The sequence below is a fragment of the Lagenorhynchus albirostris genome, chromosome 20 (genome assembly GCF_949774975.1).
Source record: "Lagenorhynchus albirostris chromosome 20, mLagAlb1.1, whole genome shotgun sequence".
Classification (NCBI taxonomy): domain Eukaryota; kingdom Metazoa; phylum Chordata; class Mammalia; order Artiodactyla; family Delphinidae; genus Lagenorhynchus; species Lagenorhynchus albirostris.
Genome location: NC_083114.1, coordinates 5864103 through 5886549, shown reverse-complemented (window position 1 = coordinate 5886549; position 22447 = coordinate 5864103). Strand labels below are relative to the sequence as shown.

The window sequence follows — 22447 nt, the reverse complement described above, 5'->3', positions numbered from 1 at the left end:
TCTGCCACTTATTACCTGGGGACCCTGGACAAGTAATTTAACCTCTCTCCGCCTTGCTCTCCCCGTGTGTGCAAAGGAGATGAGAGTGATGATAGTGGTACCCAGTTCCTAGGATGTTTGTAAGCATTAAATGAAGGGATGCTGTTCTAATTGCCCACGTGTAAAGCTCTTAGAATAGTGTTTATTATTAAGGTTCTCCTACCACAGATATTCAGTTTCATAGCAAATATCTGGTGCCTTTCTCACAACAGGGGATTAAACCAAGCTTCAAGTATTGGAGAGTTATCATTTACTCTTTCTGGTCTGGGTTGATTATGGGCTTTTCCAAATAAAAAGGTAAAAATTTCAGCCTCCCAGGGCAAACCATGTTCTAAGAATCCAAAACGAAGGTGAGCTGGAAGAATTAACAATTAATTTAGAATTAACAATCAGTTTATTCTGTGTTTTCACGGGCTCTGATTATAACATTCATCCTACCTCCCATTACCCCCTACATGTTCTTGGTGCTCACAATTCAGAAAGCAGCTCTCAGAAGCCCCTGGAGGTGTGCCTTTCTCCATCTTCCTCTCCGGAGCTAGACGCTGGCGGGGAAGGGGGATGCTCCGAGGGCAGGAGGATGCCTGCACTGGGAGTTTGACAGCTGAGAATTTCATGCAGTCTGTTCTGCGGCCCTTGGAGCTTCTCCATGGACTGCTTCTTTCCCAGCTCCACATTCCCCCTTTGAGGCAAGGAGCCAATGCATCCACCAGGATGGACGAGAGCCTCGATGAATGCGCAGAGATCCGGAGCGCAGAGGTTGTGGCTTTCCCTCAAATGCAGTCCCTGACCTTTTGCCTGCTGAAATATCAGACAGCAACCACCGCTGGGCTTCTGTCTCACGCTGGTGCTGAGCAGGCAGTGGGGTATCAGGATAAAGACTCTTGGTCAATTTTTCTATCTCCGTGTAGAAAAATTTAAATCCACTCAATTCTTTTTAAAAGCCCGGGAGAAAGCATCCGTCCAGGCGCCGCGGGCTCTGGAGCACATAGAGCTGTTGGCGGCTGTGTTGGCACGTGAGGAGAGAACACGGGAGAAAGCTTTTAGCAGCAGGGGCTGTCCAAGCCCCCCACACAGCCTGCATTCAAGCCCAACACAAAACAGTGCTGTAAATCAAAAAGTATGAAGCTGGCCAAAATATTTGCATCAGGAACACCAATGGTGCTTATGTTTAAAAAGCTGTTATTAAAGCGAAGCAGAATATAATACAAAATACAGCCCATACTTGGGTAGAAGTTCTAATAAAAAAGGGAGGGGTGGATCCTGGCTAAATACTTTGCAGCAATCCCAGAGAATTATCTCTCAGAAGTAAATGATCTCTCAAGAGAGCACCAGATTGGGCAACTGAGAACCTGGGTTCAACTCCCAGTTCTGCCATTTGCTGCCAGAGGTGTAACCTTTGAGCTTTTGTGTTTTCATACATAAAATAGGAGTAATTTTCAGTAGCCAGGATGACTTAGAGCATTGTGAAGACCAACTGAGGTGATACTGCGTTCCAAACCCTGCTACGTTGTGCCACACTGTGTGCCGGTACCGACTTAGTGCAGGAAAGGGACCAGAGGATTGTCACAACCTTAAGGAGATGGGGTTCAGAAGGGGCCTCTTCACTGAGGTCATTGCTGACGAGCCACTCAAAGAGTCAAACTGAGAAATGGGATGACTCAACAGAGGTGACCTTGTCTTTCCAGTGTCCAATTACAGTAGACGGTGAGGTCAAGCACCAGATTGCAGGAAGCCAGACAGTGTTGGTGTAGCCCAGCTAATGGCTTGGCTGAGAAACTGACAGGGTAGCTCAAGGTGGAACTGGGAGTGAGGAAAGAAGGTGCACCCAACCTCCTTCTTTCTAGAGATGGTCTTTGTCTTGGATTCTCCATATAAACTTAAAAGATGGTTTTCATTAGGAAGTTAAAAGGTCTTCAAGAATTTTATCCAAAGGTAGACAGCTAATATGTTTTCATGAGTAAATATTGTCAGCCAGAAAACAATTGGTGTCAGGTAATACATATATGTTAAGATTTGTTTTTTCATTTAGTTTTCATTGGGAATGGTTTTCAATGGCACTCTTAGTTCTGCCGTGGTGTTTTGGGGAGGGAAGTGCTCTTTTCCATAGTGTAATTCCATTTAAGAGATTATCCAAAAGTTAGTCTTTTTAATTCATAGGAAGATTTTAATATCTGAGAGTACTCAAATTAAAGGTATAAACTTCCCACACCTTCCTGTTATGACAGATAAAAGCACAGAAAGGACAACCCTTGAAGTCATGTAATGTTGGTCATTTTAATTTTTTGTACCTATTTTAAATTCTGTTAGTATATTTACTTCATTGTAAATATTTTTTAGGGTACCTTTGTATTTTGCTTTGACCTTGGTTCTGTGATTTGGATGTCAACAACTTCCCCCAAAAGCACCAGAATGTTAAATTCTAATGTCATGATCCCAGTCTGGGTTATTCACCTTTAATCCTGCTTTCAGTTTCTATGTGCACAGCAGTATTTTTAATAAAGAATTACACAGAGGAAAAAAAAAGAATTTTATCCATGAGTCAAAAATGGAGATTTTTTTCCTAAGGCTTCTGATTGCAGAGAACAAATATTGAGAAGATAGTGTCCTCTCAATCTGAATTCAGATCAGAATAAGAACAGCAAACAAATCTGTCATTAAGGCCTATTTCCATTCTCTTTTTAAGGCAAAAGAATTCAATTCTATTTACCTAATAGACAGCGAAATGAGTGCCATTTCTTCCAAGTCCAGATTCATTGCCATGCGCCCAGCTCCGTGGTCTGTCCTCCTCCCCAGGAACATTTCCTAAAATGCCCAATCTGGACCTCTTCCCTTTTTAGGATTTTTCCTAGGTCTGTGTGCTCAAAGAATGGGTTTGCTCCCCTAGAGAGTTGCCAGTAGCAGCGGGTATGTTTGGGATGTTTTTTTGTGTGTTGTGTTTCAGTTTGGACTCACTAGCTTGAGTACACGGGTGCACAGCCCCATCCTTAGGGGCTCATGATCTAACATGTATGCATATATAGTGCTACCTATTCCTTCCGTCAGAAAGACCTGTATACCTTTGCCTCTGCTTCTCCTAGATTTTTAGAATTTTAGCTCTTGAAAGAAATTTAGAAATACCCTTTCCTAGAATCAGATGAGAAAACGGAGGCATGGAAAGATGTGATTTGTCAGTGGTTATGTGCACGACTCCCCAGCTGAGGCTCTTCTCACCGCACCATCCTGTGCGCCCACGTGTCAACAGCCACCATTTTATTCCTTCCATCCCTGACTGCTGTCCTGGTCGTTGCTCAGAGCCTTGGGAGTCTAGGGGGACCGGGGTGGATCTGTCTCTTCAGGAGATCTTGGCTGCACTTGCCCATCTTGGGGCCATAGGCTCCTACTCTCCTCTGTGTTCTTACACCTCCCTCCCTCACCCTCCACCTGCCAGTGCTCTGAGATGCATAATGCCAGGGCGACCCAGCCACCTGGTCAAGCAGGGGCACATGTACATGCTCAAGGGAAGCCCCTGCTTAGCTGGGCCTTGTCGGGGTCGATCCTCGACATAAGGGGATAAGCAGGAGCCCTCTTTGCTCCCGGTCCTGAGCTTCTGCCCGATGCAGGGCAGCCTCTCCAGGCTTCTTGTGCTCTGCAGAGCCTTGACTCCTGACCTGCTTTGTTTTGGCAGCTCGTGGACGACCGGGCAGAGTTCAGCAAATGGTGGCTGACCGAGTTCAAAACAGTCAAGTTTCCCTCCCAAGGAACCATCTTTGACTATTACATAGACCCAGAGACCAAGAAATTCGAGCCTTGGTCCAAGCTCATCCCCCAGTTTGAATTTGACCCTGAGATGCCTTTGCAGGTGAGTGTGGCTGAGTGACCAAGGACATGCAGTGTCCCCAGGATCTGCAGTGGCTCTAGCGGCAGCCCCTTATGGATGTCTGAAAGGTTTAACCTCACTAGGAATTAGTCATCCCCAGCTACTTGTCTTTTCAGAGGAAATTATAGGCGCAATGAAGTCACAAGATCTCCCAAAGCCTAGGTAACTTAATTACCAGACCCCCACATCCTTGGAGGAGAGGACGGCCAGGGCAGAAGATTCTAAAAGAGAGGCCACAGGGAGGCAGACAGCGCTGGCAGAGGAGGAAGGGCCTGCTCTCTACCCAGAGCATGAGTTAGTAGGAGGGTCTCACTGGGTATTAGGGGGGCCCTCCTCCCCGGGGTAGTGAGCTCCCCGACCCCAGAGGAATTCCCTCCCCTGAAATGCTCCGGAACACTCTGCCAGCATCTGTTTCTCCCATGAGCCCCCGGCACACTCATCCTGTTCCCACTCCAGGCCTGCTTGGTGCACACGAGCGAGACCATCCGAGTGTGCTACTTCCTGGAGCGGCTCCTGGCTCGGCGGCGGCCAGTCATGCTGGTAGGGACCGCGGGCACCGGCAAGTCGGTGCTGGTGGGAGCGAGGCTGGCCAGCCTGGACGCCGAGGAATACCTGGTGAAAAACGTGCCGTTCAACTACTACACCACGTCGGCGATGCTGCAGGGTCAGTTACGGAATACATCAATAAATCGTGTGAATCGGTCCCGCTGCTCACTGCTCACAAAATCAATTACATACTTGCAAATGATGTCAACAGAAGAAAAAGGTGCCTTTAATCAGAATGTGGCAATCTGAGGAGATGGTGGCCTCAGCGTCCTCCAAAAACCATCTCCCAAGAGTCTGCTCAGCCGTGAAACTTTTTAGAGAGACAGAGAGAAGTCATCTCAGTTAATCACTGAGATGGGGGTCAGAGTCCTCGCCATGCCCCACCGCGTGCAGGCTTGTCGGTGCCTTGTGATCTTCCTCTAGGTGTTATCTGTTCACACAGTTTGGTCACACAGTTTACTTGTGAGATGACTGAAGGGGAAGCCAGGGAAGAGATCTGGTCATCTGTTAATTACTTATTCTCCACTTCTACTTCTTTGATCTAAGGGAAGAACTGAGGGGTTAGGCAAGGCATTGTATGATTAAAAGATTTGAAAGCTGTTCTTGGGTCACAGGTGAGCAGAGCATGTGGGCGCCTGGTTTAAAAGTTAGTTGCAATCGATTTGCTCAAGTGACAGGAAAAGGGGCTTCTTGCTGAGAGCGGTTTCCTGCAAGGAGCTGCTTACATAAGGGGCCCAGGGGGAGTGGAGGAGGGGGTGGGGTGTCTGAGTGTCCACTCCTTCTACGGGAGCTGGAGCTGGAGCAGAAGTCAGGCACCTCCCAGGCTTGACTCCCAGCAGCAGCACTGTTCCTTCCCCTCCCACTCCCCTTCTCTCCTCTCCCCTCCCTTCTGTGTCCCACTTTCCAGCACCTTAGCAAGGTCCCCTTTCCCATCCTTTCTCCCTAAGTGCCTCCCTGGCCTGCTAAATTCCCCCGGGGCGGGATTTCAACACAGTACAGGTCAGCACCTTGATGACAAAGAAAACAGAAAACCCATTGGAAGATTTCCATGGGCTTGTAGACTTCTGGCAGTGGATGTTCCTCTAGAGATCATTTTATTCACCCCTCATACCTCATAGATGGGGAAACCGAGGCTCAGGAAAAAGTATGTAGTTGCCCAAGGTCACCATCAAGTGGCAAGGCTGGTGTGGCACACCCAGTTTGCTGGCCACATGGAGCGTGCATTTCACTGGGAGTTTACACGTTGGGCTCCCGAGGGGACATGGGTCCTCAGGGTGTGGCTTCAGGGTCCAGGGCTCACTGCATAAGATGTTTCCCCCTCGCAACCCACTTTCTCCTTGACCTTCACCTACTGTCAGTTCTCCTTTTATATAGAAACACTCATCACATTAACCCTAAAAACAGCCTCCTTTTGAAGAAGTGCCCAAGCCAACCTCCCAACAAAAGGAAGGGAGTGACAGGGCTGGGGAGGAGCCCTGCTCTCACCCCTCACAGTGTAACAGCCTTGCCCCACTCTCTGTCCCTCCGCCCGGGCTTTCCCACGTGAGACCACGTGCATCCCCACCCCTAGAATGCACAGTCCACTAAAAACGAGGAGCTCGGCCTATGGGCTGTTTGCAGATTGGAAAGTTATAAGCCAAGCTTATACCTGAAAATGAACCTGGTCTGGTCCTTCTGTGGCCCCTGCTCAGTGTGAACCACAGAGAGTGAACGCGTGGTGCTGCCAGCACTGTGCTTTCCCCAGTTCCCATGTGAGACAACAGCTCACTCCCCACCTTCTTTCTGCACCACTTTGCCAGCTCTTCCAGGGTTGGGATCCAGCCAGCTCCTCATGCTAGTGGGGGCTGCACTGTCTCTACCTCTCACAGCAGGTTAGCGCCTGAAGCTTGTGGATGGAAGTTAAGGTCATCCCTCATCTCCCCCTCAGCGACAGGGAGATTTCACCTCTTTGTCAAATCAGCCTCTGGGCTTCATCCCCTGCTGGGCTGGTAAAAGTCTCACACCTTCGGTCCCAATCTAGCAATTGACTGTCATTCCCGCCTAGATAACAAGACAAACTGAAGTGATGGAGACTTGTATTAGAACAAGTAGTTTGTCAGTGATGTGAGCATCTTCTGTTTGAGAAAGAACACTCCGATTTTCTTCTGCTCTTCACAATGTGAGCAGTTATAGACACGATACACTTTTAAATTTAATTGTTTTCTTAAGTCTACACAATCAGCGAAACAAATCAAGCCCTGGTCTGTGTGTTTACCAGTTTCTGACGTGTAATTACTCCCACCATGACCAATTTCAGGCGACCCCCACCATGTCCGTGAACATGGAGTTGGGAAGAGAAGCACAGCAGAGCACCATGCATCCTATTTCTGCTCTGCAGATTCAGTAGGTGGACATAACCTCAAGAGCACAGATAATGGTAAAATGTAGTCACATAATTTTCACATGAGTTTTGAATATTCATTACCTTAGTTTTTAATATAATTTACTTACTTGTAAGTTTATCTAATTTATGTTTTTAAATAATGGCTGTGTTGAACCACCAGCTTACTAAGTTCCCTGTTTTTTTGTTTTTTTTTTTTTAGATGTTGGGGGTAGGAGTTTTATTAATTAATTTATTTTTTTTCGGTGTTGGGTCTTCGTTTCTGTGTGAGGGCTTTCTCTAGTTGTGGCAAGCGGGGGCCCCTCTTTATCGTGGTGCGCGGGCCTCTCACCATCACAGCCTCTCTTGTTGCGGAGCACAGGCTCCGGACGCGCAGGCTCAGTAGTTGTGGCTCACGGGCCCAGTTGCTCCGCAGCATGTGGGATCCTCCCAGACCAGGGCTCGAACCCGTGTCCCCTGCATTAGTAGGCAGATTCTCAACCACTGTGCCACCAGGGAAGCCCCTTAAGTTCCCTGTTTTAACAGTCAGCTCTCAAGAGGCAACTCCAGCAAACCACTAACTTCATCTTGACTCCATGACACCTCAGCCACCATCAAGCCACACAATGTCATAACCTGGCACTGTCATGGCCTGGCACCGTCACGTTCACACCCGGCAGCGGTCATAAGCAGACTTCACATGCCTGGCTGGTTCACATCCTAACACTGTTATGCTACTGAACATATCTACCTCTACACTTACTTGCAAGCCTTGAGTCCAGTGACTGATCAGATTATCAGGTCTGCCCACTCTTACTACTACTATAACTACACTGATAATAGTAATAATAGTAACTGATATTATCAAACATTCACCAGGATGTGTCAGGCGCTAACCTGAGATTAGACTTCTACACGTTTTTAAATGATTTAATCTTATACAACCTTGGAAAGTATTTGTATAACCCCCATGTTATAGATGAGAAAACCAAGGCACAGAGAAGTTAAATAAGCTACTTGAGGCTACACAGCAAGTGTGGTGGACCAGGGTTTGAACCCAGACAGTCCGACTTCAGATCCTGTGCTCTTAACCATTAGGCTATACTACCTCCCTGATAAGAAACACTTTGGAAACTGAAATAAATATTTGATAATAGTCCTCTTATTATTAGTGGTACTATTTGAGTCGTCTAGAGAAATTGTTTTCTAGAGTCCTGTTATAATGATTTTATAATGTAAAAAAATGCTTTCACCAGAGAGTGAAAATTCATAACCAAGGAAAAGGAGAGGAGTGTCCTACTCCTGACTCTGAAAAATACTGGATTCCCTTGCTTGGAACCTCCCATCCATTACTTTAGTCACAGGCCAAACAAGTTTTCTTATCTGGCTTCTTAGCTGAAAACATTTTAGAAGCAACAAAATGGCAGGGAAAGGGGTGCTACCAACAATTAGAAAAGTGGGAGCAAAGAGCCTGATATCCAACAGGAAATAGAAAACATAAAAAGGAGGTGCAGGAACCCAAAGGGTAGCTGCTCTGGCATCAGAAAGGTGGCAAACTGTCCCACCCACGTCAGGAGCCCATCACTCTTTTGAAGCCCAACATTTTCATTGCTGTTTGTACTTAAGACCCTTGGAATTAAGAGAAGATTCAATGTGATGTGGTGTAGTCTGCTTTAAAGGCCAGATAGTATACCCAGACAGATGTGCAGAAAGTGTGTTTATAATGTGTCTGTAATGTAAAAGATGGGAAATAGCCTAATTATCCATATGATGGAATGCTAAGCATTGTTAAAAAAGAATGAGGAAAGTCTGTATGAATTGAGTTGGAACCATTTCCATGCTCTTTATTGAGTGAGAAAAGCAAGATACAGAACAGTGTATATAGTATGCTCCAAAGTATATCTTGTTTAAAAAGAGATAAAAGTTTGCATATACACACACACACACACACACACACACACACACACACACACACACACACACACACACACACACACACACACAGTCATACATCTATGCTTGTATGTACTAAGAATATCTCCAGGAGGACACACAAGAAACAGCAGTTGCCCCTGGCAAGGGGAACTGGATGCTAAGAGTGGGATGGAGAATGACTTAAACTTTTTAAAAATTATGAAATATTTCAAGCATGCAGAAAAGTACAGAAAATAGTGTAACAGATGCCCATGTACCCACAACCCAGATTTCACAGATGTTAACATTTTGTCATTTTGCTGTGGATCTTAGCATTTTAAGTACAGCCAACATACCACCCCCATCCTTTCCTCTGTCTTGCCCCTCATTAGCCGGACTAGGACCACTAGAGTTGATGTGCATTACTCCAAATTTACGCTTTTGATACATATATGTACCCATAAAATACACCATGTTGTTGTGTGTATTTAAATTTTAAATATGTATCATACTGTAACTTCTTTGGTAACTTGCTTTTTTCATCACTGTCTGTTTTAATGCATGCAGAACGTTTTCATTGGTTTTTCACTGCTGCATAGAATTCCCTTGTGTGAATAAATCACAGCTCTTTTATCCATTTTCCTACTAAAAGGCAGGATAATTTTTTAACCTTTTCCTTTTTTTTTTTTGTTTTGCGGTATGCGGGCCTCTCACTGTTGTGGCCTTTCCCGTTGCGGAGCACAGGCTCCGGACGCGCAGGCCCAGCGACCATGGCTCACGGGCCCAGCTGCTCCGCGGCATGTGGGATCTTCCCGGACCGGGGCACGAACCCACGTCCCCTGCATTAGCAGGTGGACTCTCAACCACTGCGCCACCAGGGAAGCCCCAACATTTTCCTTTTTAAAAAACATTTTTTGAGTTATATTTGACATACAATCCATGGCACACATTAAAGTATACAATCTGATACATTTTGAAATATTTACCCATCATGAAACCATCACTACAATCGAAATAATGAATACATCCATCACCTCCGTGAGTCCCTCACCTCCCTTAGTAATCCCTCCCTCCCTCCCAACCCCCCCCCCCCACCCTGTCCTGTGCCTAAGGCAACCACTGGTCTGTTTCTGTCACAATAGGTTAGTTTGCATTTTCTAGAATTTTATACAATGTATACAATTTTATATAATTATACAATGGAATCATACAATAGGCCCTCTTTTTTGTCTGGGTCCTTTCACTCAGCATGATTTTGAGATTTATCCATGTTGTTGAGGGTGCAATAGTTCATTCTTTTCATTCCTGAATAGCAAGATAAAATATGTAAAACACTCAAAATGATTCCTAGCATACAATAAGTGCTCAGTAAATGGAAGCTGTTATTCTAACAATATTAAAATCCTTCTCCACTTTAAAAATCTATAAATATTATGCAATAATCTCTAAGCCCCAACTGCCAGGAACACAAAAAGGAACACAAGCAAACCCCTTTTGCTTGAAAAAGGCATTTAACATAAACTATGCTAAAACAAAAATAATGTTTTTGGAAAAAATGTTCCAGCTTTCAAATGGGCAGTAACTTCACCCCAGCATGTCAATTCACTGAGGTCTCCAGGGGGATGCTTTGCAGTTCACTCATCCTGCTAGTCCATTGAATGCCATTTTTCTCAAAATCAGATGTTCTTTTATAGAGAAGGCAGCTGCTTGATACTCCCTGCATCTCTCCACTCTTATTGCATCCAGCTCTGGGGTCTCCATTGAGTACTTTTCTAAACTCAGATTCAAAATTCCTTTAAGTGCAAATGCGGGTTGTGTTTCAAGGCATTCACATTGCTCACCAGTGCAGATAGCACTTGCTTTATTTGAAGTTTATACTCTGCCAAACCACTGTATTATCAGTAATGCTTTTGACTGCAAGCCGCAGAAAATCTGATGATAGTGACATAAACAGAGATTCTTTTTTGATGCAACAAGAAGTCTTGAGGTAGGCAGTTGCTAATGCTGAATCAATGGTTCAATGATATTGAGGCTATAGTAACTATTAGTCTCTTAGATGGTACCTCAGGGTAGCAGAATGGCTGCTGCTCCGGCCATCACATCTGCATTCCAAATGGAAAAAAAAAAAAGATAAAGGGAAGAGTTAGTGCCCATGTCAGGAAATGATAGTTCTCCAGGAACCCCACTGACTTATGTGTGTGTGTTACTGTTCAGAACTGTGTCACGTGGCCGCCCCAGCTGGAAGGTGACTAAGGAGAAGGAAGTAGGAAATGGTGTCCATCACGGATCTGATGATCTTTATTTTTACAAGATGAGAAAATGAGGCTTTAGAGGTGTTAAGGGACTTCCCTCAAAGTCACACAGTGAGTTAATAGCCAGGCTGTCTTATTTCACTGAGCTACAGTGTCCATCCACTTTGATAAGACAGTAAGTCATGCATCTAAATTTCCATAATAGAATGCCAACTTTGCTTCCATTCATCTGATATCTGGAGCACATGGACGTCTCCGCCTTTGACAATAAATAAAATAGGGCCTTCACGTGGTCATTGAAACTCTCAGACTTCACTTGATAATTCACCAGCAGCTGCACAAATCACAGATTAATAACACTGACACCTTGGCTGAGAGAGGCAGAGGCTGCTCTAAATGCCACAGACGCAGTTGCACTGCTTTCTTTCCCTTTGCTGAGTTACCATTCAATGATCCACCCTTTGGTGTTGATTGAAAGTTAGGACAATAAAAGATAATTTTCAGGGTTTTTTTTAATATCTCCATGCCCATTTTGCAGCATGATACCCCTTTTGTAAGTTTCCACGATATATGCCTTTTAGAATTGAGTGCCTGAAAAGTTTTTTCATACAAAAGTAGAGATGGGTTTATACCAGTGATCTGGGGTGACATGGTTACTGTAATTAACACAGATTTAGTTCTGAGCTTTCAAGGAGGCAGTTCTTAAAGAACAATGTGACCATTTTTATTTGGTTACAGTAACTATGTCATCCCTGATTACTGGTACAAATAAGTTTCTTCTATATTGTTTTGGAATCCCTTTTTAGCCTTTATTTTAATTGGTCTATTTTATGTCTGTTGAAATAACTTAAGCCTTTTCTCATTCATTTTGAAAATATAAGGAATTTTTAAAACTAAAATAATTTGCAATGACCCATAGACAGGACAGTTTAGAAAGGGAAAAGGAGAGGTAAAGAACTGGGTCACAGCATCACTGGGCATATATTTGCAGTGTGAAGCGAGTGAGCCAAAACGATGCTCATCACTGTCCTGAATTCTGCCATCCAACTGCGATTTGAAGTATTAGTTCAACAGATATTTGAGTGCGTAATTACGCTAATTAGATAGGAGCTCAGGGGTCTGAGTCCTTGTGTAAAACAAATCTCCATCACCTGTTCATTAAAAGTTTAAGGTTGGACAGGACCTTAAAAAAGATCTGATCAAACTCGCGACTTCAAAGGAGCATTACGTTATCACAGATAGACAACGCTCGCCACTTGCCTGAATATCTTCCAAAAAGGAGATGACACAAAATTAAATCATCAAAGACCACCTAGTGGGCAAGACACTCTACTTGGAATGGGGGGAGGGGGTTTCAAAGTATAAGGAAATTGAAAACAACATGTTTCATACTGTAGGGAAACCATTCCATAAATTTTGGCACCTCCAAATTATAGAACACAATGCAGCAATTAAAAATCGTGTTTTGGGAGGTTAGGTATTATCATATAAAGAGGTTTAAAATATGAGAAATGAAAAAAACATATACAGGCGGAATATACAGTATAATTCCAATTTTGTAAAGGAAAAAATCTAACAGAGCAAATAGACTAGAATGAAATACACCAAAATATTGAAAGTAATGCTTACTGCTATAGGTGATAGAATTATGGGCAATTTTCATTTTCATCTTTATGATTTTCTGTGCTTTTTAATTTTTATATAATGAATATGTATTATTTTATAATCATACAAAGTATGTTATTTTTTGAAAGAATAAATGAAAAGCCCTTACAATATAACCGAAACATCTTAATGTGAAAAATTGGATAATATGAAAGGAAAATTGTTCAAACACAGATACACAAATCATGTCAGTTCAAAGTAAGACACAGTTAATTATTAATGATCTCTGTCAAAGACATGGTCAGGCAATGAGTTAACTAAACCTGGGATTTCTGAAGGGTGGAAGCCAGGTCGTAGTAAAGTTTAAGAAGTACTTTGCTGTGGTGGTTACATAAGATGCCATAGTCAGACCTGGGTTAGAATCCTGCCTTTGCCCTCAGTAGCTGTATGACCTTGGATAAAGTCCTTCTACTTCCCTAAAGCTCAGTTTTCTCATTTGTTGAAAGAAGTTTTTAAAGGTGATGACAATGCATGCTAGGGATGCTCTGAGGGGTCAGTGATACGGTGCACATCCAGTCCTCCACACAAAGCCAGGTCCCTAGTGATGCTCTGTGAGTGAATGAATGCACGGCTCTGGTGCTCAGAGACTGGAGGAATCGTGGGACTGCAGTGGTCAAGGAAGCCCTGGAGAAGGGTTGGGACATAGTGGTTCACAAGCCCTCTCTTCCCCAGTGATATGAAAGAAGCACTGAAATGAGTATCAACAGCCCTGGGTTCTAATTCCAGCACAGCATTTAGCCTGCCTTAGCCTCTGTTTCCTTAGTTACAAAGAGGGGATGATAAGTCTTTCTTTGTCTATTCATGGAGTTTGTTATCATAATAAAAGTCATTCATTCATTCATTCTTTAATAAATTTTTGAATACCCTCCTTTGTGCTAAATAGTATTCTAGGTGCTGGGGTTATGACAGTGAGCCGAACAGAGAAAGATTCCTGGCCTTGTGGAGTTTATAATGTGGAGGAAGGGAGATAAATAAACAAGATGGATAAGAAAGACATAGAGGATATTAAGTGGTAATAAGTGTTATGGAGAAAAATGAAGCAAGGGCAGGGAATAGGAGGTGGGGTTTTAATTTGGGCCTGAGTGCCAGGAAAGGGCTTGCTGAGAAGATGGCACTTGAGTAAATAAACGCACAATGGGAGTGAGGGAGCAAACTTCTGGCATTTGGGAGAAGAGGACTGCAGACAGGAAGCAGCCAGAGCAAAGGCCCCGAGGCCGTGAGTGACGAGTGAGTCAGAAGCAGGATGGCTGGAGCAGAGGGAGTGAAGAGAGGAGCAGTGGCAGAGAAAAACGAGATGCGTGGTTCCCCAAGTAACCAGACTGGCTTTTGCTCCAAGTGAGATGGGACACCACCCGAGGGTTTTAACCAGGGGACTGGCAGAGTCAGATTTACATCTTATAAGAATACCCCTGTCTGCTGTCTTGAGAATATAGCGTAAGGATCTAGGGCAGAAGCAGCAAGACCATTTGGGGGGATGTCACAGTCACTAGGTGAGAGCCTCGGACAAGGATGGTAGCAGTGGAGACAGTGAAATGAGGTAACAAACAGGAACCCACTTTGAAAATGAAGCAGCTCTTCAGTGCACAATGGTGGTGAAACGGTGCAGGAGGGATGGTGTGAATCAAAACACGGGCAGCTGCTGCTCCTCCACGTGGCCACAGGCTGACCGCCCAGCCGTTCCCGATGGAGAAGTGCGGTAAGACGCACAGGTGAGCTCCAGGGCTGGGTACGGCCTTGTGTGCAACAGTACAGAACCTGGAAAGTTGGTGGGAGGGTCACATTTCTTGATATGTCTCATTTGTTTAGTGCCTTCAACATCAACATTTTTGCTGAAATGTAAACCCACTTTTGCTCCTCCAGTTCTACCTGGAAGCAAAAGAACTCACTACTATTCCATTCTAGATGAGACTTGGGACAGAGCTCGGCCAGGAAGGGATCCAGCATGTGTGTGCCTTTCCTAGGGAGGCCTCTCTTTCTCTGGAGTACTTGACATCATCCGTTTGAGATAATCCCGTGCATTCCAAGCCCACTTCTTGTTAGCTGATGTGCTTTTCTCCTCAACAATCCTTGAGAAGCGTAAAAAGTGTAATCAACCCAAATTACAGGGTCTGCTTAATTCCAGGAGTTGATTTGAATATCATTGCTTTGGGAGGAGGAGAAACAAGTCTTCCTAAGGAGAGAATTTCCTATTAGAAGGACTGTTCTCAAAGGCATGTCCTTGACAGCCCATTAATTATATTTCATTTTGACAGATCTCATATATAGTTGTTATATCTTAAGCGGGGGAAGAAGGTGTTGGGTGATTAATTGGTTGATAGTGTATGTTAATTGCATGCTAATTTAATTTAAATTTAATTCATATTTGGAACACTTAATTTAACTCAGGACCAGAAAATTGGAATATTCAAGCTTCTTGAAGGAACTTGTCTTTCCATCTGTCACCTTCATATGTCTGTTGACACCTCCTCCTTGTTTACAAACTTGTTTTTCAAGAAAAGGAATCAGGTGGTTCTTAGAGCCTCCAGCGGTAATAGTATTGGTTCTTGCAATACATAAATATTTAATTGCTTTATTGAAAAAAATACATGTATCTCCAGCCTATTACTTAAATTTGCTCTAAACAAGTCCTGTCAGGCTGGAAAACCGTACTCTTTGATTGCTTCCCTCTGGCTGGGTAATTGAAGAAGCAGCTCCAGGAGAGAGTCTGTACTTGGTTTCCAGAAAGGCACTGAAGATGATCTGATACCTGAAGGCAGAGGGGCGCTGTTCATGATACTGGAAGCTTCTGGGAAATTCTCTGGGGCTCTTGTTTCTGCTTTCCCTCAGGGAACCCCAGCAGGTGAACTCTCTGAGAATACTGTTGACAGAGTATCCGGTGTTTCCTCTCTTATAGCAGGGGTGGAAGGAGCCTCCTCCCAGCCCTGGGATGGGCTGCTCCCCTGCTGTCTTAGGTAGAGAGGGCAGGTCTACCCAGGATCTGGAGATACCCAGGATCTGCAGATTTCCTTGGGGGTAGAGTACTAGGCCTTGGGACTTCTGTTTCTAGTCTACAAACAAAGAAAGTGGACCGCAAGTGTGGTAGAAGGGACATGGGCTTTGAAGTTTAACTGGTTTGGATCTGTATCCTGGCTCTACCTTAGAAGAGTTAATTCCTTCTTCTGAGTCTCAGTTCTGTCACCTATAAAAGGGGTGATGGTACTAATCTTGTAGCAGTGTTGTAAGGATTCAGTGAGACCATAAATGTCTGTAAAAACCTAGCAGAGGGACTTCCCTGGCAGTCCAGTGGTTAAGACTCCATGCTTCCCACATAGCGGGCACGGGTTCCTTCCTTGGTCGGGGAACTAAGATCCCGCAGGCTGCACAGTGAGGCCAAACAAAAAACACCCTAACACAGTGCGCAGTCAGATGTTCGAAGCCTGGGCGCTGCTGTCACCACTCCTGCCTGGTCATCGGCCTCCTTCCCTCTGGTCCTGTAGAACTGCCTGCTGCTGGGAGCAGCTCTTGTTTGCACGCTACACCATGGCTTGTCCTTGACATTGGACTGTCTTAGTACTGGCATCTGAGCTTTGAACCTCCTTCCCTCACTCATTGGCTCTCTTCTCAGCTGTCCTGGAGAAGCCTCTGGAGAAGAAAGCGGGCAGAAATTATGGCCCCACAGGCAACAAGAAGCTTATCTATTTCATAGATGACATGAACATGCCTGAGGTGGACGCCTACGGGACTGCACAGCCCCACACCATCATCAGGCAGCACCTGGATTACGGCCACTGGTAAGAGCACACATAAAGGGACTCGGCCGGGTGGGGAACAGGTCCAAGGCCAATCGCTGTCCTGTTGTTGGAGCTGTAGACCTCAGCTCAGCTCTAGTGCCAGATGAGAATCGCCACAGCAAACTGAGTCCCTCATGGGATTCTGTTTCCTGAGTGTTCTTCCTTCCAACAGGAAATTGAGACCCACTGGAAGAGGTTGGTCAGAGAAGGTACTGAGCTCTCATTTAAAGAAAAATGTCTACTTTTTTCCTCAATATTCATCTCTAAAGCTGCCTTCTTCAAGCTCCCAAAGCAGAATTAACCAGTCCCCCTCCCCCTGTCCCCCCTCCCCCTGTGGTCCTATCGCAGTGAGCAGGGCCTTCGCTGAGAACAGCTAACATTCTTATAGTGCACGTGTGTTTGCGGGTCTTAATAGCCTTTGTCTTTTCAGAGCATCTCACAGGCTCTGATGTTATCTCCTGCAACAGAATAGTTTTTAATGGCAAAAGGTCTAAACTTGCCAGAAAGAAAAAAGCAAGTCAGTGATTTGAGATAACTCTGGCTCATCTTCCTACCTCACACTGAATCTACTGCTGCTGAGAAGGAGCAGGGAGGGCCAAGAGGGAGTTCAGAGAGAGGAATTACAGTCATGACAACAGTCACCCGACTTGCCTTTCATTCATTCCTAAGGCCTTTGTTGGACGCGTGCCATGGACCACCATCCACAATCTCCACACAGCTGAAGTCTCCTGGAAAAGATCAGGCTGCTTATTGAATAGTTTTACTTTAGATTCATGGTCACAAACCTTCAATGGGAAGTAGAAACTTCCTGGAAATTCTACTGTATTGCGTTCATATGTTTACATTTCCACCCTCCAAAATGCCTATTTCATGCCTTCTCCTCTCCCCTCAAACTTCCCACCCGACCTCAGCTGATGGTCACTCCCGCCATCTCCATTTCTAGCTTCCACACCCATACAACTTACTTCCATCCCTGTGCATCTTTTTCTCCCTCCCCTTATTACATTTTCCCTGAGGCTCAACCACCCCCCAGCATCTTGAGTCTACTCTCTCCATCTCTCGAAATCTCACTTCACCTACTAGTTCCCCTATCTCCCGATGGGCTCCTTCATATCAGTGTCTAAACCTGCACAAATTTATCCTATAGTGTTAAAAAATCATTTTCTAATTACTGCTGTGTCTCTGCATAACCAGATTCTCCCCTCTGTCTCCACCTCCTCGTCTCCCGCTCACTCCTCTGTCCACTATGATTAGGCCTCTATTTCCTCCACTTTACTGAACTGTTCCTGCTCAACTAACTGTATCTTTATAGTGAAATCCAGCAGACCCCGTTGGGTCACCATGTTTCTTATCTTCTCTGCAGCACTTGATGTGGTTGACTGCTCTGTCCTGTTGGAAATACTGGCTTCCTTTGCTTTCTGGATACTACACACCCTTGATTTCCTCCTACCTCTTTGACCATCTTTGTGGTCTCTTCTTCCAGCGCTACTTCTGTAGATGTTGTATCCCTCAGGAATTTGTCCTAAGCTCTTGTCTCTTCTCAGTTTCTACCAATGTATCTAGACTGTTTTTTACCCCCAAACACATGAATGATCAGGCACATCCCAGCTCACCTTGACAGCACACTTACTTGCCTCTGCCCTCACTCAACTCTCGTCCATGGTTTCTGACTGTTCCAGGTATGATCGAAACAAACTGTCCCTAAAGGAGGTCATGAATGTCCAGTACATTTCCTGTATGAACCCCACTGCGGGCAGCTTCACCATCAACCCACGGCTTCAGGTACAGGAGGAACTGTGACCCTGGGGTCCTAAACACCACCTTCCAGGCTGATGTCACTGGACTATGTGTGATAATTGGCCCCTCCCCTGTCCAGCCTCTTCAAGTGGTAAATCATACAGGATGCTGATTTGCATTTCCAGGGAGACAGAAAAACCCCTAGACCCAGAGTTCTGAAGCTTTTTGAGCCAGAAGGAATCAGGGTTCATCTAATTCAACTTGGTCTTCAGGTTGAGAGAACTTCAGATAGGTGAATGACCCTCCCAAGGTCATGTGCATTCTCAGGATCACATTTAGATTTGGACTCAGATTCCCAGAGTCCAAGTTCCATTCCCTTCCTGCTACGCCATGCTGACATCTTTGACCAGAAGTCCAAAACCCATTAATCATTTGAGGTTCAACCTAAGTTTGGGTTTAATGTGAGAAATGTGGCCAGAATGTAGAATTCAAAGCCCTTCTAAGAATTCTTCACCATCTTATCCAAATCCTGAAGAGGTGATTTCTGTCCTGTGACCACGGATGTCTAACTCGTGGCCTCCTCCATGTGCCTCTGCTCCCCTATCTAGCGTCACTTCAGCATGTTCGCCCTCTCCTTCCCGGGAGCAGACGCCCTGTCCTCCATCTACTGCACCATCCTGACTCAGCACCTGAAGCCTGGGGACTTCCCGGCACCACTGCAGAAATGCATCCCCCAGCTGATCCGTCTGGCCCTTACCTTCCACCAGAAGATCGCCACCACGTTCCTCCCCACAGCAATCAGATTCCATTACATCTTCAACCTCAGGGACTTGGCCAACATTTTCCAGGTGAGTCCATCGGCTCCAAGACACACTAGGAGGCTTAGCCATGATCCTGTCCCCTCCATTCTTTGCCAAACTCTCAGGCAAAGGCACAGTTCATATGGAGTGACGAATGTACAAGTAAACAGAGTGCTGTGGGGTCCGTGAGGGTCTATTCAACATAATAGAATTCTCTTTGCCCATTAAATTACTTCTTGGTAAGCAGAGTGTATTTATTTCTGAGTTGGTTCCTTCGGGCTGGAGAAGGTTCAGCATTTTGGAGATAATGTCATCTAATGGTTCTAACATGCCTAGAAAAGAAAGTGACACAGAAGTGAGAAAACTATTTTGCAGGCCCTGGTGGTACACCCATCATTCTTGGGATGAAAAATAACATCCCCTAAACCATGCAGGATAGTTTTCCTAAAGCCATGTCATACTATTCCGAAGACACCATCCGCCAGCCACTGGGATGCGTCAGTCCTAAAACTTCCAGGTTATTTTCCAGATCAAAGCCATTTCAGATCCTTCCAGCTGCTCATCTGAATAGTGGTGGCCTGTGTCTGCCTGGTGCTTCCAGTTGCTTGCCCCTTCACTACCAAAACCTCCAGAGGGCAATGCAGCAAACCCAGCCCCCTCTTCCCCTTGGCCAGGTACCACATCCTCTTGTGATAGGTCCACAGCCCTCCCATCCTGGATGAGAATCTGCAGAAACCACTTTTCAGAGAGACCCCGCTCCAGGATAGTTCTGAGCCATTATTGAGGGAAAGTGCCTTTTATCCCAAGCAGAGGCCACATCTGTAGGGAACTATCAGCATGATCAGGGAGTGAGGCATGACCCTCCATGGGGATCACATGTGTTTGGGGTTAATTACATTACCTGTGCAGGTAGGACTCTGGGGAACCTCAGACTAGCAAAGGTCCAGACTCTGAGGCCATAGAGCCTGCAGGTTCCATGGTCAAAAGAAGCAGAAACCTACTATTAGTTCAAAGATCCAAGAGTGATGCTCCCAAAAAGCTTACCTGGAGGGTGGACCACAGCCCCACAGCCAGGTTGAGTCTCTGAGAGCTCCTGTAAGCTGGCTCAGGACAGCTCTCCTGGGTCACGTGCCTCCCAAGCGTTAACTCAGCTACAAATGAGGAAACACACCCGCAGAGCTTACACAGCCAGCCAGGGAAGGAGCCAGGACAGAACCTAGGTCTTTCAGGTCCCAGGCCAGAACCCCTTTCCACCACGCCATTCTGTCCTTCTCACCCGTTCTTTCTATGAGGAGAACAGCATAAGACAGTTAAGGCAGCAAGAAAGACTCAGCTCCAAGCCTGTAAAACCCACAGCTCCGTGGCCCTCAGACCTGGATGGTGGCAAAATTTGTGCATTCCCACCCTTATCTCCCATTTACTGAGTATTAATTGAGAAAGACTTCTTTTTTTTTTTTTTTTATCACACAATCGGTCTCTGAAATCTCACTGTGACAGGATGAGCTGGGGGCATCCCCATGCGCATCTTCCAGATGAGCAAAAAGGAGTTGAGCCATTTGATCAAATTCACGCTGCCCATAGTGGCAGAACTAAAGGAGAGAGAGGCCTTCGGTCTCCCTCACATGAAGCGCCAGCCCAGCTCCTGCCTGGACAGCGCCTTGTCACCTGTGTGACCTGAGATTCATACTCACGACAACCCTTTGGGATACACGTTATTATCCCAATTTAACAGAGGCTCGGAGAAGTTGCCAGCTGGTAGATGACGGCATGAATGGCCGTGGAGGTAGAAAAGTACACACCATGTTAGTGGAATAGCAAGTAGGTGGAAGTGGACAGTGACAAGGAGAGGTTGCGAGCAGTGAGATGGGGGAGGGAATTTGAGAACAGGGGGGATCCTTGTAAAAAGTCCGCCTTCAGTCTGTAATAAAGCTGGCGTTTACTGAGCCAGTCCTACACCCTCTGCATCTATTAGCTAATAATTTAATCCTCACAACAACCATATCAGGTAACATACCGATCATTTCCAATTTAGAAATGACAAAACCATGCTACAGACAAATCAGGTAGCTTGAGTATATTCAGCATAACTGGTAATCAGAAGCCTCATATCAAAAAACTAGACGGGGTCAACTACTGTGCCGGGAACTCGGGGTAGCAAACACTTCCTCAGGAAGGAGGGTTCTAGTCCAGCCTGTTTTGGTGGCAACCGTGCAAAGTCAAGGAGGAACCAGGGAGGGGAGATATTGGCATGGGAGGCTAAGTCTGTTTCTTTTCCAGACTCAGGCAGCCTGAGTGGCACCCCCCGGGCTCTGTGTCCCAGCCTGGCCTCCCTGCAGCCTGCCAGCTGTCAGCCCCCTGCCCCAGATGGGGGAAAGTGCATCCCTACCGGAGCCCCTGACTCCCTCCAGCGCCGCCCCTCCTCACCCTCCTCCTCCAGAGCCGAGTTTCAAGGCCACAGCGTGGCTACAACATCCCCCTCCCGCCCCCTCCGGCCTGCTTGTCTGAAGAAGGCCTGACAGAAGAGCATAAGGGGGGGGGGGTGTTGTCCCCGGGGAGACAGGCGCTGCCTGGAGAACACACTGTTTTCCTCCATCCAGCTTGATCTAAGGCTCAATCATTCAGACCTCCTCTGCACTTCACGCACTCTGTCCAGAAATCGGGCATCAGGACAGAATTTGATAGTGCCCTGAGTAGCAGATATCATTAACCGTTCCCATCTCAGTGCTACACAAAACTAAGACGGTGCAAAGTTTGCTCTTGACGTGCTCTCATCGACTCAGCCCTTAATTGTCAGTCAGCCTGAGTGTTCGGCTGTAACAGGGCTTATACACATCAGCTGATGGTACCCCTCGCTGTAAAACCCAGTCCCGGAGTCAGCATTCCCGGCGGGGCTTCTAACCGCCATCTGCACCTCGCACAGGGCTGGTACCTAGGAGACCCGGGAAGGAGACGGGCCGAGATGTATGTGTGGATGGGCCCAAAGGGACCTAATGAGATTTCTCTCTTTTTCTAAAATAAACTTTTATTGAAGTATAGCATCCAAGTAGAAAAGCACACAGGCCATAAGCATAGAGCTTGGTTGTCACAAAGTCATCACAGCTATGTAACCACAACTCAGATCAAGAAGTACAACATTCCCAGCATCCATGGAACTCCTCCTTTTTCTTTCTTCCATTCACTCTTTTCTCCTCCTTCCAGAGCTAATTACTGTCTGGACTTCTAACACCATAAGTTATTTTGGCCTATTTGGGGACTTCATATAAATGGAATCATATAGTAAATATCCTTTTGTGTCTTTGTTCAATATTACGTTTGTACTTATATATATAATCATGTCATTGGTAAAAATGAATCATAGTAACAATTTCTTTCTTTCCAACCCTAAAATCTTCTAATTTCTTTTTCTTACTGTGCTGGCTACAGCTGCCACTACAAGGAAGAGAAGTGGTGAGAGTGGCATTTTGCAGCGTTCCTAATTTTAGGGGAAAGCTTTTAATAGTTGGCCATTA

General features: G+C 45.6%; 1 protein-coding gene across 1 annotated transcript in view; it reads left to right on the top strand.

Annotated features, from left to right (window-relative positions):
• DNAH9 (dynein axonemal heavy chain 9) overlaps window positions 1–22447 on the top strand; it is a 298757-nt gene that overhangs the window by 147915 nt on the left and 128395 nt on the right. The window contains 5 exon segments of the mRNA XM_060132968.1: window positions 3704–3877; window positions 4352–4559; window positions 16236–16401; window positions 18081–18183; window positions 18747–18986. Of these exon segments, the coding sequence (XP_059988951.1) occupies window positions 3704–3877; window positions 4352–4559; window positions 16236–16401; window positions 18081–18183; window positions 18747–18986 (891 nt within the window).